The 12,542-nt window shown below is 56.6% G+C and overlaps 1 protein-coding gene across 1 annotated transcript; it reads left to right on the top strand.

Annotated features, from left to right (window-relative positions):
• Positions 1–2,452: 2,452 nt before the first annotated feature.
• Positions 2,453–11,917, top strand: LOC137847137 (antigen WC1.1-like). Its single transcript, XM_068665444.1, has 14 exons — positions 2,453–3,246; positions 4,208–4,522; positions 5,788–6,096; positions 6,335–6,640; positions 6,749–7,075; positions 7,156–7,470; positions 7,596–7,936; positions 8,419–8,452; positions 8,540–8,848; positions 9,212–9,247; positions 9,509–9,649; positions 10,314–10,409; positions 11,130–11,282; positions 11,512–11,917. The coding sequence occupies exons 1-14, from the start codon at positions 3,180–3,182 to the stop codon at positions 11,766–11,768; spliced, it is 3,006 nt and encodes a 1,001-aa protein (XP_068521545.1). The 5' UTR covers positions 2,453–3,179; the 3' UTR covers positions 11,769–11,917.
• Positions 11,918–12,542: the final 625 nt, after the last annotated feature.

Here is a 12,542-nt window from a genome sequence, read left to right as displayed (position 1 = left end):
TTAACAAGTGGGCTTTCCGTGTCCACTCTGTACCCCTCCCTGCCACCGTAGGGATGGATGAAAACACCACCATGAAGTCCCCATTAGGGACTTTCTTCTGAGGAGAAACTTATATCAGCCATTTGACAGATGCTGCACAGGCATCTGGACATGACTCAGGATGGCATCACCCTTTAAGAAGGAATTACCTTTGGGATTCCCTCAAAGGATAGAATTCTATCCCACCTTGACCGAGGTCCCAAGATGACAGATGCAACTTCCCTGCAGCCACCCCTCCAGTATTCCTGAACTACCATCGACAATGCAGACTCAAGCAAACAGAGACAAAAGGGAATGCAAGAATGCCAGTGCTGTACAAACTCAACAACAATGATACATGCTAGCAAGTAACTGGAACATGAGCTGAGCACCAGCTCATCACAAGCACCAAATTCATGGTTAAAAACCATTAGTTGGTTTGAAAGGACTGAGCACAGGGCATCCCAAAAAGCCTAATAGAAGGAGGTACATCTTCTCAGCGTGGACTCAGTAGTAGCAGCCCTGCAGAAAGACAACCCATCCGTCTGCTCATGGCTTGGGCAGGTGTACAGTTTGCTGGCTGAAGAACTGTCTGGATGGCCATGCTCAAAGAGTCTGAGTGAAGAGAGATCAATCCAGTTGGTGGATGGTCGTGGGTGGCATTCCCCAGGCCTCTGTACTGGGTCCAGCTTTGTTTACTATTTTGATGGATGATCTGACTGAGAGGATCAAGCACACCCCTAGTACATTTGCAGATGATAACAAGTTAGTTGGGACAGTTGACAGGTAGGAAAGCTTTTCAGAGGCATCTGGAAAGGCTAGATTGATGGACTGAGTCCAATCACATGACATTCAACAGTGCTTCTGGACTTGGGTCATAACAATCCCATGCAGTAGCATAGGCTTGGGGAAGAGTGGCTGGAAAGCTGTCCAGAAGAAAAGCCCCTGAGGATGTTGGTCAACAGCCAGCTGAGCATGAGCAGCCACCCCCTGTCATGGGCAGGGACTCTGACATCTTCCAATAGATCATCTGTGCTTACGAGGTCACTGTCAGCTGAAGATCTGATAGGCCACGAGCAGGCCCATGGCAGGTGATTGTTCCTGCAATGCCAGTGGTGCCTGAGTAGCTGACAGGCCGAGAACAAACATGGCCTGTGATAGATGCTGGGAGGACCCTGGTGCCTGAGGCACGTGGCTTATGTAGGTCTGTGGGGAGGTCATTGGTGATCAATGGCTGGCAGACCAAGAATTGTGTAGGTGTTTGTGAGGTCATTGCTGTCTGAATACAGGCCAGGAACAGGCCCATGGCAAGTGAAGATGTTATGGCATCACCTGGAGCTGGGTTGAACCGAATTTTGAAATATCCTGCTCTGGAAATAATTGAAGATCAGTGAGACCAACTTCAGCCATGAGAATAAAATTAAATTATATGTATTTAAAAAACTATAAAAGATTTAAAACAAAAATATAAAAAAATATATGTTTATATTTATAAATATACATATATTAAACACTATATGTATGATATTTTTAAAAACTCATAACATAATATTTAATACAATATAATATATATTATTTAAATAAAATAAAAATAAAAATAAAAACAAAACCAAAAAATAATTATATATTATATATTATATATTATATATTATATATTATATATTATATATTATATATTATATATTATATATTATATATTAAATATTAAATATTAAATATTAAATATTATATTATATATATATTATAATAATATATAACATATTATATTATATAATTATATAATATACAATATATAAAATTTTATATTTTATATTATATATTGTATTATATATCATACTATATATATAATACTCCATATAATATTATAATAATATAATATAATATAATATAATATAATATAATATAATATAATATAATATAATATAATATAATATAAATATAATACACAATACTATATTATATTATATTATATTATACTATATTATATTATATTATATTATATATTTTATTATTAAATATATACTATATAATATATAGTATATTCTATGTAATATGAAGTATATAGTATATAGTACATAATAACATAGCACAACATAACAATAAATATAATGTATGATAATACAATATGATATGATATATAATATATTAGTAAAATACATATTATTATGTATTTATTATATATATATATATATATATATATATATATTTATATATATATATATATATACATATATATACATATATATACATATATATGAAACTGTACATCTGAGAGCATTGTCCCAACACTTCCTGAACCCTTCCATGCTTGGAGCTGTGGGGAGGCTGGGAGGCACCGCAGGGCCATGCCTGGGCACGGGGCCAGGAGGAAACCACCGTCTTCCTGCCCGGGCGCCATGTCACGTGGGCTGCGGTTTGTGCACCTGCAGTGGCAGGCAGGCTCCAGCTCCCGACCCGCCGCGGGGAATAACGGCCCCTGGGTGACACGCTGAGAGCCAGGGAGACGCCTGAGGCTCTGGGCTGCAGCTCTGCTGCCAGGGCAGGCCCTGGACCAGCTCTGGCTGCTGCCGGGACCCCACAGGAGGCTCCCTGGGGAGGGACGGGACAGCCAGCACCCCCATCATGGGGCTCTGGCCCTGCCCAAGGGCCTTTCCCAGCTGCTGCTGCCAGCACAGCAGGGGCTGTAGCAGGGGCAGGGGCTGGTCCCTTCCCAGCCTGACACAGCCCTGCTGCAGGACCATTCCCATGGATCCCATGGCTCAGGGACAGCCGGACAATCGCACCTTGGACTCTTGGATGCTACAGCTTAGGAGATGCTCCGTGCTCCCACAGCAGGCTGCAAGGGGTGTCAGAGCCATCTGCCCCCACACCCAGCCCTACCCCACGATGATGTCCCACCGCAGTGACGTGAGACCCGCAGCGGAGCCGTCCCTCATATATGGTCATGAAGAGCGCTGGAGAAGTTCATTGGAGAGCTGGGCTGCGTCGGAGGGGAGATAAGTGCCGATAACGTCTAAAAAGGTGCCTGCTGCTTCGATTGGCTCCTCCTGCAGCTGGGACTGCATCTGCACAGATATATTGCCCTCCCATCATCTCCATTTCACTTTGGGTCCCCAGAAGCTCCAGCAGCAGGGCCGTGCTGTCAGGACAGGAGCCTCAGGATGGGGACAGAGGGACTCCTGTCCCCTTGGGTGCTGTGGCTGCTCCTCTGGGTGCAGCCATGCAGAGGTAAGTGCCAGCTTCTCTGTTCCACAGCCTTGGGACTGTGGGCAGCAGTGGGGTCATTGGGATCTCTCTGGGAGTGGGGTTGTTTTCAGGCACCATTGAAATGAGAGGCAGAAGGTGCTCAGTCTCTCAGCTCTGTTCTTTAATCGGTGCCTGTCTGGGTGGGAGGGGGTAATCCATTTTCACATCTCCCATGTTTTTTGGCAGCCCAAGCCTGACTTCATTTCTAGACACCTTGTCCTTGGGTACCTTTCTGGGACCCCTTGTTCCCCAGCACTGTGTCTCTGGAGCTGGAGAAGGCCCAGAGAGTGAGAGTGGCCCTCAGTGATCTCCAGGGCACAGCCAATGTCTGGGATGCCCCAGGGGGGTTGTGTGCTGTTCCCTGCCCCTGGGATCTGGGGAAACACGGACTCCAGGAGGGCAGGTTGTGTCCCATTAACAGAAGGGGACTGAGGCATCTTCACTGAGAGGTGTTCTTCTTGGGGGCCCTGGTCAAGCACAGGGGCCAGTCTGACAGCAGGGATGGGGAAGGGACATGGGCTGTTGATATCTTTGTGGTCAACCCAGACAGTGGGTCTGGAAGGTGCCTGTGGCAGACACTGGACAATGGAAGCTGCTCAGGGGCATGGGTCTGTTTGGGGCACACTGGGATGGGGAGGAGTGGGAGCCCTGTGCAGGGCTGGGGGTTTTTTGGGGGTGGGCATGGGCAGGACAGGGGTCCACTGGGGTGGGAGGAGGTGGTGAGGGCTGTGGGGCAGCAAATGGCCCAGGAGGGTTAGAGCTGGGTACCCCCAGCCCAGCATAGCCCATGGGGAGAGGAGGAACCCCCCGCTGCCCCTGAGATAGCCTATGGGGACAGGGATCCCACCCTGGGAACTGGGAGTCTGCTTGGGGAGGGGGTCCTCACGGACACGCAATGTGGGGCTCAAAACTCTCCTGACCCTTCCTGTGTTGGTGTTTGAAGGGGCTGCGGAGGTGAGGCTGGTGGATGGCGGCAGTCGCTGTGCTGGGAGAGTGGAGGTGAAACATCAGGGCCAGTGGGGGACCGTGTGCAGTGACCGCTGGGACATGACCGATGCTGCAGTGGTTTGTAGGCAGCTGGGCTGTGGGGTTGCTCTCGAAGCTCATTGGAATGCACACTTTGGACCAGGATCTGGTTCCATTTGGATGGATGATGTTCAGTGTAATGGCAAGGAGTCTGCCCTGTCTGACTGCACACACGCAGGGTGGGGCCAAACAGACTGCAATCACAGCTGGGATGCTGGAGTGACATGCTCAGGTAAGGACTGAACTTGTTCCCTACCTCTGGGATGAGGACACTCCTATGGGACCTGGCTGTGACCTCAGGAAGCAACAAGTGGACACCAGAACATGGCTCTGTGTGTCAAGTTGCACTCTGAGCTGGGTCTGTCACTGCTGGTGTCCCTTGTCCCTGGGGAAAGCCCAGTGGGAGCACACTGGGCCTGGCCCTGAAGCTGGAGCAGCCAACCCTGGGAAGGTGTCAGGGGCTGGGAGAAGAAAGCCCTCACCCTTCCCCATTGTGCTGCCTGGTTCCCATCTTTCTCCTCCATTCACCCAGGTCCTGTCTGGCAGGCTGGTCCCTATGCCAGGGGAATCTAGAGCAGCTCCCCCAGCCACCAGCAGCCTCAGGGAAAGGCGTGCAATGGCCCAGGACTTTTGGGTTGTACCCCCAGCAGACAAGAGAACCTTGGCCCCCCAGCAGCCAAGAGAACCTGGGCCAAAGCAGAGGGGCTGCTCAGAGGGCAGGAGCACTGGGCTTGGGCAGAGGAGCAGGGTGGCAAGTGGCACCTTGTTCCTGTCCCGGGGTCATCCCATGAGAGGCAGCCCCCAGGGACACGGCCCCTCCAGGTTGTGCTGACCCACTGCTCAGCCTCTCCTGCCTGCCCTGTGCCCCAGGGGCTGTGCCAGCACCTCCTGGCTCTCCTCTCTGCCTGCCCTCACACTGGGAGCTCGTGTCAAACCAGGGCTGCTCTCTGCCTGCTTTCCTGACCCATGCATGGTAGGTGGCTGGGGACGTGCATGCCCAGCACCACACAGTCCCTGCCGGAGGACCCCCCTTTTCGGAGGATCCCCCAATGTGCCCCATGTAACAGCAGCTCCCCAAGAGCCCCAGCATTCCCTGGGAACAGGGGGGCAGATCCAAGGATTTCTTCTAACTGGCCTGAGCCTTGTGGGGCAGAGCAGGCTGAAGTAGCCCTTAGTTCCTGCGCCTGTTTCCCCAGCCCCACGTGCTGCGGGTGCTGCAGTGCTGGGTCTGGGGCCAGGCAGCCCAGGGGCTCCGGGCAGCAGCAGTTTGTCTGAGCGGTGCCTGCTGCTGGGGGCTTGCAAAAGAGGACATGGGTGCTGGGCTGGTTTCTGAGGAGCAGCAGGTGGACCCTGACCTCTTTGTGCCACCAGCACACCCTGAGAGCTGCTGGGCTGGCCGTGGGGCTCTGCATGTGGCTGCCTTTGGGATGAGGTGGGAGGTGGGCACGGAAGTGCCAGAGGGCTCTGGGAACTCACAGGTCTCCTTGGTTGCTCCAGGATTTGTCCGGCTGGTCGGAGGGGACAGCCCCTGCTCAGGAAGTGTGGAGATCTACGACAGGGACCAGTGGAAAGCTGTCTGTCACTCCCACTTTGGTGCCAAAGCTGCCGAGGTGGTGTGCAGGGAGCTGCAGTGTGGCACAGCCCTGTCTGTCCATGGGGCAGCTCAGCTGGGAGAAGGGGCCGGTCCTGTCTGGGACAGAGAGCTGCAGTGTGTGGGGAATGAATCCGTCCTCTCCTTCTGCCCCACGGAGGCCCCCAAGGACAAAGCCTGCACCCACAGCAATGGCACTCATGTCACCTGCACACGTAAGGACTTGGGGTGGTATGGTGCCCATGGGGGCTGTGTTGGGGGCAGGAGAGCAGGGTGGGCACTGGGCTGTGCTGGGTCGGGGACAGGTGGGGTGAGGTGGTGGTCTGCAGCCCTAAAATGAGAGTGCTGCAGGAGGAGACAGGCACGCTGTCCCTTTGGCCTCTCCTGTAGCTCCTGTGGGAACAAGAGCACAAATGTGGCCTCTCTCACCCTCCTTTGTCCTTGAGTACACAGGGTTCAGGCTGGTGAATGGCAGCAGAGCATGTGAGGGCAGGGTGGAGGTCGCGGTGCTGGGGACATGGGGGACCCTCTGTGCCTCCCGCTGGGACCTCTCGGACGCCCACGTTCTGTGTCGGCACCTCGGCTGTGGCTTTGCTGAGTCCATTCCTGGAGGAGGGCATTTTGGGAGAGGAACCGGCCCCGTCTGGAGAGACTCGTTCCACTGTGATGGGACTGAAGCCCACCTGGGGCAGTGCCCGGTGACTGCCCTGGGGGCCTCGCCATGCTCCCAGGAGAACGCTGCTGCTGTCATTTGCTCAGGTGAGTGCTGGGCAGTGCTGCAAAGTCCATTTGCCCCTGGTGTGTGACACGGCCACCCACTGCTGGGGACCCCATGGCAGCACCAGGCTGAATTTCTGCTCTCACCAGGCCCGGCTCGCCACATGTCTGTACGGCTGGTGGGTGGAGGGAGCCGGTGCGACGGGCGCGTGGAGGTCTTCCAGCACGGGACGTGGGGCAGAGTCCTGGATGAGCAGTGGGACATGCAGGAGGCCAGCGTGGTGTGCCGGCAGCTGCAGTGCGGAGAGGCAGAGGCAGCCTACACCCCCATGAGGGCCGAGCGAGGACGAGGACCTGTGGGGCTGCGTGGGGTGCGGTGTGCAGGGCACGAGGCTGACCTGAGCCTCTGCAACACCTCCCTGCCCGAGAGCACACCGGCAGCAGGGATCATGGAGGACGTGGGGGTCGTGTGCTGGGGTGAGTGGTGCTGCACGTCCCCCATCTGTGGGGCTGGGAGGGCAGCCATCCCCTGAGCGTCAGGGTTCTTCCCGCTGCAGGGAGCTGGTGGGTCCGGCTGGTGGACGGGGCCGGGCGCTGTGCCGGGAGAGTGGAGATCTACTACCAGGGGCGCTGGGGCACCGTCTGCGACGACGCCTGGGACCTGGACGACGCTGCCGTCGTTTGCCGCCAGCTGGGCTGCGGAGGGGTCCTGGAGGCAGCCGGCTCTGCTCGGTTTGGGGAGGGCTCCGGGCAGATCTGGCTGGATGGCGTCAACTGCTCCGGGGCCGAAGCTGCTCTCTGGGACTGCCCTGCCGAGGCCTGGGGGCAGCACAGCTGCGGGCACAAGGAGGACGCTGGAGTCATCTGTTCAGGTCTGTGCTGGGAATGGGGCTGGGAGCTGGGGACAGTGAGGCTGTGGTGAGGGCAGAGCCAGGTAGGGCCAAGGTCATCAGTGGCTGACATCCAAGGACGTCCCTGGGGCCTTTCCTCCTTCCAGAGTTCACGGCCCTGAGGCTGGAGAACAGCGACGGCTGCTCTGGGCGCCTGCAGGTTTTCTACAACGGGACGTGGGGCAGCGTTTGCTCCAACTCCATGACCACCAAGACGGTGTCACTGGTGTGCAAGGAGCTGGGCTGCGGGAATGAAGGGGACCAGGAAATATTATTAAATTATGCCAAGCTCTCTGGCACTGCATGGCTGGATTACGTGGAGTGTGGGAAGAGCAACAGCTCCTTCTGGCAGTGTCCTTCTCGTCCCTGGAATCCACAGTCGTGCGATGACCTCCGAGAAGAGACCCACATCACCTGCAATGGTAAATCTGAGCCATCAAGACACCAGGTCCTGTTCCCCACTGGGCATTGTGAAATGCAGAGAAGGAACCCAGAGGGGCTTTGACTTCCTGCATTAGACCCTGTTGCTACTGGTGCACAAAGGTGACTACAGCTCTTGGAGCCACCCATGTCCACCAGCAGCAGTCAACAGCAGGGCTGCCAACAGCTCCCTGGGGGATGCAGAGGCATCTCCACTCAAGGTCTCAGAGGAGACCATGCAGGGCTTTCAGGAGTCCCCCCTCCTGGGACAGCCTCCTGTTGCTCTGTGAACCAGGGACCCTGAGGGGACGTGCACTCAGTTCCCTCCCACAGTGTTGTGGGAGGTGTCCCTAGAACGAACGAACAAACGGGGTTCTGCTGCTGCCCTGACCCAGGCAGCATGGGGATGTGTGAGCAGAGGTCAGCCCTGCTCTGTTCTGCATGACTCCTAGAACAGCCCTTTTCAGCCCAACTTCTCTTTCCTTTGGGACATGGACAGAAAGGCCACAGGTGGCTGCATGCCCCAACTCCACCAGCTGCACAGGTAGGGAGCTGCCCCTGCACGTGCCCCCCTCACCTGGCAGGGCTGTCCCAGCTCTCCTGGTGCCATGAGACATCGCTGCCTCCCCAGACAGGGAGAAGATCCGCACCATGGGAGGCAAGGACGGCTGCTCGGGCAGAGTGGAGATCTGGCACCGCGGCACCTGGGGGACGCTGTGTGACAATGCCTGGGACATGCGGGACGCCGAGGTGGCGTGCAGGCAGCTGGGCTGTGGCCCCGCGCTCTATGCCCTGGGCCAGGCTGCTGCTGGAGAGGGGACGGGCCCCATGTGGCTGATGGAGTGCAGGGGGACGGAGCTGTCTCTGCAGGACTGCTGGGCCCAGCCAGGGGACAGCGGTGCCTGCCAGCATAAGGCAGATGCGGCTGTGCATTGCTCAGGTGAGCAGTGGGGCTGGGAGACATGGCTGGGGGCTTGGCAAGGAGCTGGCTTGGGCATCTGCCCTGCTGGATTCTGGCATGGCCCCAGTGCTGGCCCGAGCAAGGGTGTCTCTGCAGAGTGGGAGGCTGGTGGTGGTTGGGGAGCAGCCTCTGTGGGGCTGGATGTGCCAGCACATCTCCTGGGCTGTCTGCACTGTCCTGTGAGCAGCCCAGAGCAGTGGTGCTGGGCCCTGTCCCTGCCACCATGCTCAGCCCCAAAGGAGGGACAATTCAGGTGGCACATGCTGGGGTCATTTGCCAGGGAGGCTGCCTGGTGCCACAGCCCCAGCCTCTCAGCCCAGCTCTCCTTCTGCTCCCCTGCAGCTGCACCCAGGACAGCAACATCCCCCCCACAAACAGGTAAGCTGTCCTTCCCCAGGGCTGGGTCTGTCCATGTCCACGCTGTGACCCACAGCCAGGAGAAAGGGCTCCTTGCTGGGCTGTGAGACTCCCAGGAAATCAAGGGAGCTGGGAGAAGTCTGTGATGGACCCAGCAGGGTGGGAGCTGCCCCATCACCCAGCTCTGTCCCCCCCAGCCCCTGCTGCTTTTTGTGGTCAGCGCTACCTTGTCCCACCCCCAACCTCTCCCTTGCTGCCCCTGCCATGTTCCTGCCCTTGCAGATCCCCCACGGGGCCGTCCGACCACCACCAGAGAGGGACTCTCAGTGTCTGTCGTCATCTGCATCATCCTGGGGGCCCTCCTCTGCCTGCTCCTTGCCCTCCTGGCTGGGCAGGTGCGAAGTGCCAGGGCTCGGCGCAGAGGTGGGTCTTTCCCCAGTGGTCCTGGGGGGGAGATGCCTCCAGGCAGGGCTGGGGGTGCTGGGGGTGTTGGTGTCCTGGGGCACAGAAACAGAGCCGTGTGCTGCCTCCTGCCCCATGTGCTGCCCCACTGACTGACAGATCATGGGGCACCAACATCAAGGGGTGGAGAGAGCCCAGACCCTGAGGCATCAGTTCTGGGGTGAGAAGAGAAATGTGAGAGCTGGGCTGGGTGAGAAGGGGAGGATGCACTGCTGGCAGTGCTATGGGCAGCAGTGGCAGGAGGAGAATGGGGCAGCGGAGTCCATCACTGTGGTGTCAGCCACCTCCCAGCAGGGCACAGGCTGTGCTATTGCTGTGTGGGGCAGAGATGGAGCAGCTCCATGGGGAGGGGAAATGATGGAATTGGTGCAGGGTATGCACTGGGACGTGACCCAGGGACCAAAGGGGCACAAGGGCTGTCTCCAGATACGAGGCTGATGCTGCCCCAGACCATCTCCATGGGGATGCTGCCCTCCCTGGGGATGTGGCCTCAGTGCCAACACAACACAGAGGGGCTGTGCTGTGGGGACAGCCCTGTGCTGGCCCAGGGAATGGGGCTGGGGGAGCCCATTGGGGTCCTGTCCCTCTCTGCCCATTCCCAGACCAGCCCTGCCTCTGTCCCCAGGCTCCAGGAGAGCTGGGGAGCCCTTCCCTGAGGCCGTGTACGAGGAGATCGCTTACAGCCTGGCATGGGAGAAGCAGGCGAGGTTCAGTCTCTCAGGTGGGTGCAGGTAACCTGCGGGGGCACATCTGCTGTGTCCATTCTCCTTGTCTCAGACCAGGGCTGTGTCCTGCAGCTCCTGCCCATGGTCCCTGAAATGGTTGGACCATGGCGTCTGTGGGAGAGCATCAAGGTGTTGACCCCCACAGAGGAGCTTCCTCCCCACCAGCTCTGCCCATCCCAGAGGGGACAGCCCCTCTCTGCTGGGCCCTGCACCTTATTGAGAGCTAAGGGTTAAGCAAAGGGCTGTCCCAGGGAAGCTCTGGGAACCTCTCTGGGAAGTGCCTTGTCCCAAGGGAACTGGTCTCCTCCCCATGCAACCCCAGCTCTGTGGGTGCCCATCCCCAGCAGTGCTGACCACCAGTCAGGGCAGCAGGGCTCATCCCACAGCACCCACTGCAGCTCTCTGCAGCCTCCTTTTCAGAGGGGTCCCTGACCCAGCTGCAGCCCTACCCCAGGCACAGAGAGGAGGAGGATGGTCTGGGGCCAGACCCAAGGATCAGATGCGGAGGGGGGGAGAAAGGTCTCCATTTCTCCTCCCTGCAGACAGACCAGACAGACAGCAGTGCCACCGAGTGTTATCATCAGAGCTGGAAGCATGAAGGCTCTGCTGTGACCCTGACACCAGCAGCATGTCAGCCCTGTGTCCCCACACACCCTCCTATCCTCTGCTCTGCAGAACATCTCTTCTCATTGCCACCACCTTCCCTCTCCTTTCAGATGTCCCTGTCCTGCCCGGAGGTTACCCAGCAGATGGCTATGATGATGCTGGGGAGGTTTCTGACCATGGGGAGGATCCTGTCCCTGGGCAGGGGGACTGGGAATTGCCCAGGACACCAGAGGAAGGAGATGGGCCCAGGGATGCAGCCACAGGTGAGAGGGCAATGCAGCACTGCCACTTCCTAGATGCCAACCCCAGGCCTAGGAGAATCCATGCCATATTGAAAGCTTGACCATCCATGGAGAACCTTTCCTGGGATATTTTGTGGGGGCTGGGAGAATGGGCCGAGTGTCTCAGGCTGGTGAGGATGAGGAAGGTGATAAACAGCCCCGAGGGGCACCCCACAGGCCCAACCACAGCAGCCTGCCTTGATGCTTACAGGGGGAAGCCTGCACTCCTGGAGAAGTGCTGGGGTCCCTGGAGCTGAGGGAGACACCTCGTCACCTTTCCTGGGGACCACAGGCTATGACGATGTTGAAGAGGTGTCTCTGGCATATCCCCATGAGGACACCCAGGATGTGACACCAGAGTCCCATGCACAAGAATTCCAGAGCCCCAGGCCAGCAGAGCCCAGCCCTGCTGAGCAGCTGGGTGCAGCTGGGAGGGAGGAGAGCTCAGTGCCACTGGGAGAGCCGTGAGTGCCAGGGAATGGTGTCCCTTTTCCAGCAGTCAGCAGACGCACATGGGTATTTCCCCTCTTCGTATTCCCCTGTTTTTATGCTGTGTGTTGGTATTTCCTCATATTAAAACCCTCTGGGGTCTTTGCCCCAGGTCCAGTGCTTCCCTGCCCAGGTGTCATGGTGTCTCCCTGAGGCTGATGGAGGGGAGAAGAGCTCAAAGATGCAGCAGTTGGGAAGGGGCACATCTTAGAGCCAGCAGGATCGTGGTCTTGCTGTGGTGTTGACAGAGCCCCTGGTCCCTGGACACTATTCCTACTGACAGAAACATTTCTGTCCTGCCAGCCACAGGCAGTTTCCAGACGAAGTGGATCTTTGGGAAGTTCCATGAGACACTCACTGGCATTTCCCACCCTCTTCTGCCTTGGGCCCCCATGGAGGCCAAGGATGCCTGCCCAGCACCCATGGGCAGAGATACCTCAGCTGCAAGACTTGAACAGGGAGATGTCTTGGACCCTTGGGCAGGACTTGGCACCAGCTCCTGCTAGTGGGTCCCCACAGCCCTCAAGCTCTTCCCCAACAGGCTCTTCTGCTGCAGGCTGGGAAGTGCTTTTGGTAGTGGGATGGTGGGCTGGAACACCTATTGGAGCATCTATTTAATCCCTTTGGGTCATCTCTCCTGGCTGTGTATAGTCTTCTCTGGGTGAAGATCTGGCTGGAGGGCCATGCCAAGCGGGTTGTGGTTAATGGAGTTAAGTCCAGTTGGCGTCCCGTTACAAGTGGCGTCCCCCAGTG

This window comes from Anas acuta, chromosome W (assembly GCF_963932015.1).
Source record: "Anas acuta chromosome W, bAnaAcu1.1, whole genome shotgun sequence".
Classification (NCBI taxonomy): Eukaryota; Metazoa; Chordata; class Aves; order Anseriformes; family Anatidae; genus Anas; species Anas acuta.
This window is presented reverse-complemented; position numbering and strand designations above follow the sequence as displayed.

Coding starts and splice junctions, on each gene's coding strand:
- LOC137847137 (XM_068665444.1), top strand. CDS start 3,180: ATGGGGACAGAGGGACTCCTGTCCCCTTGGGTGCTGTGGCTGCTCCTC. Junction 4,523..5,787: donor TGCTGGAGTGACATGCTCAG/GTAAGGACTGAA, acceptor TGGTTGCTCCAG/GATTTGTCCGGCTGGTCGGA. Junction 11,283..11,511: donor GCCCAGGGATGCAGCCACAG/GTGAGAGGGCAA, acceptor TGATGCTTACAG/GGGGAAGCCTGCACTCCTGG.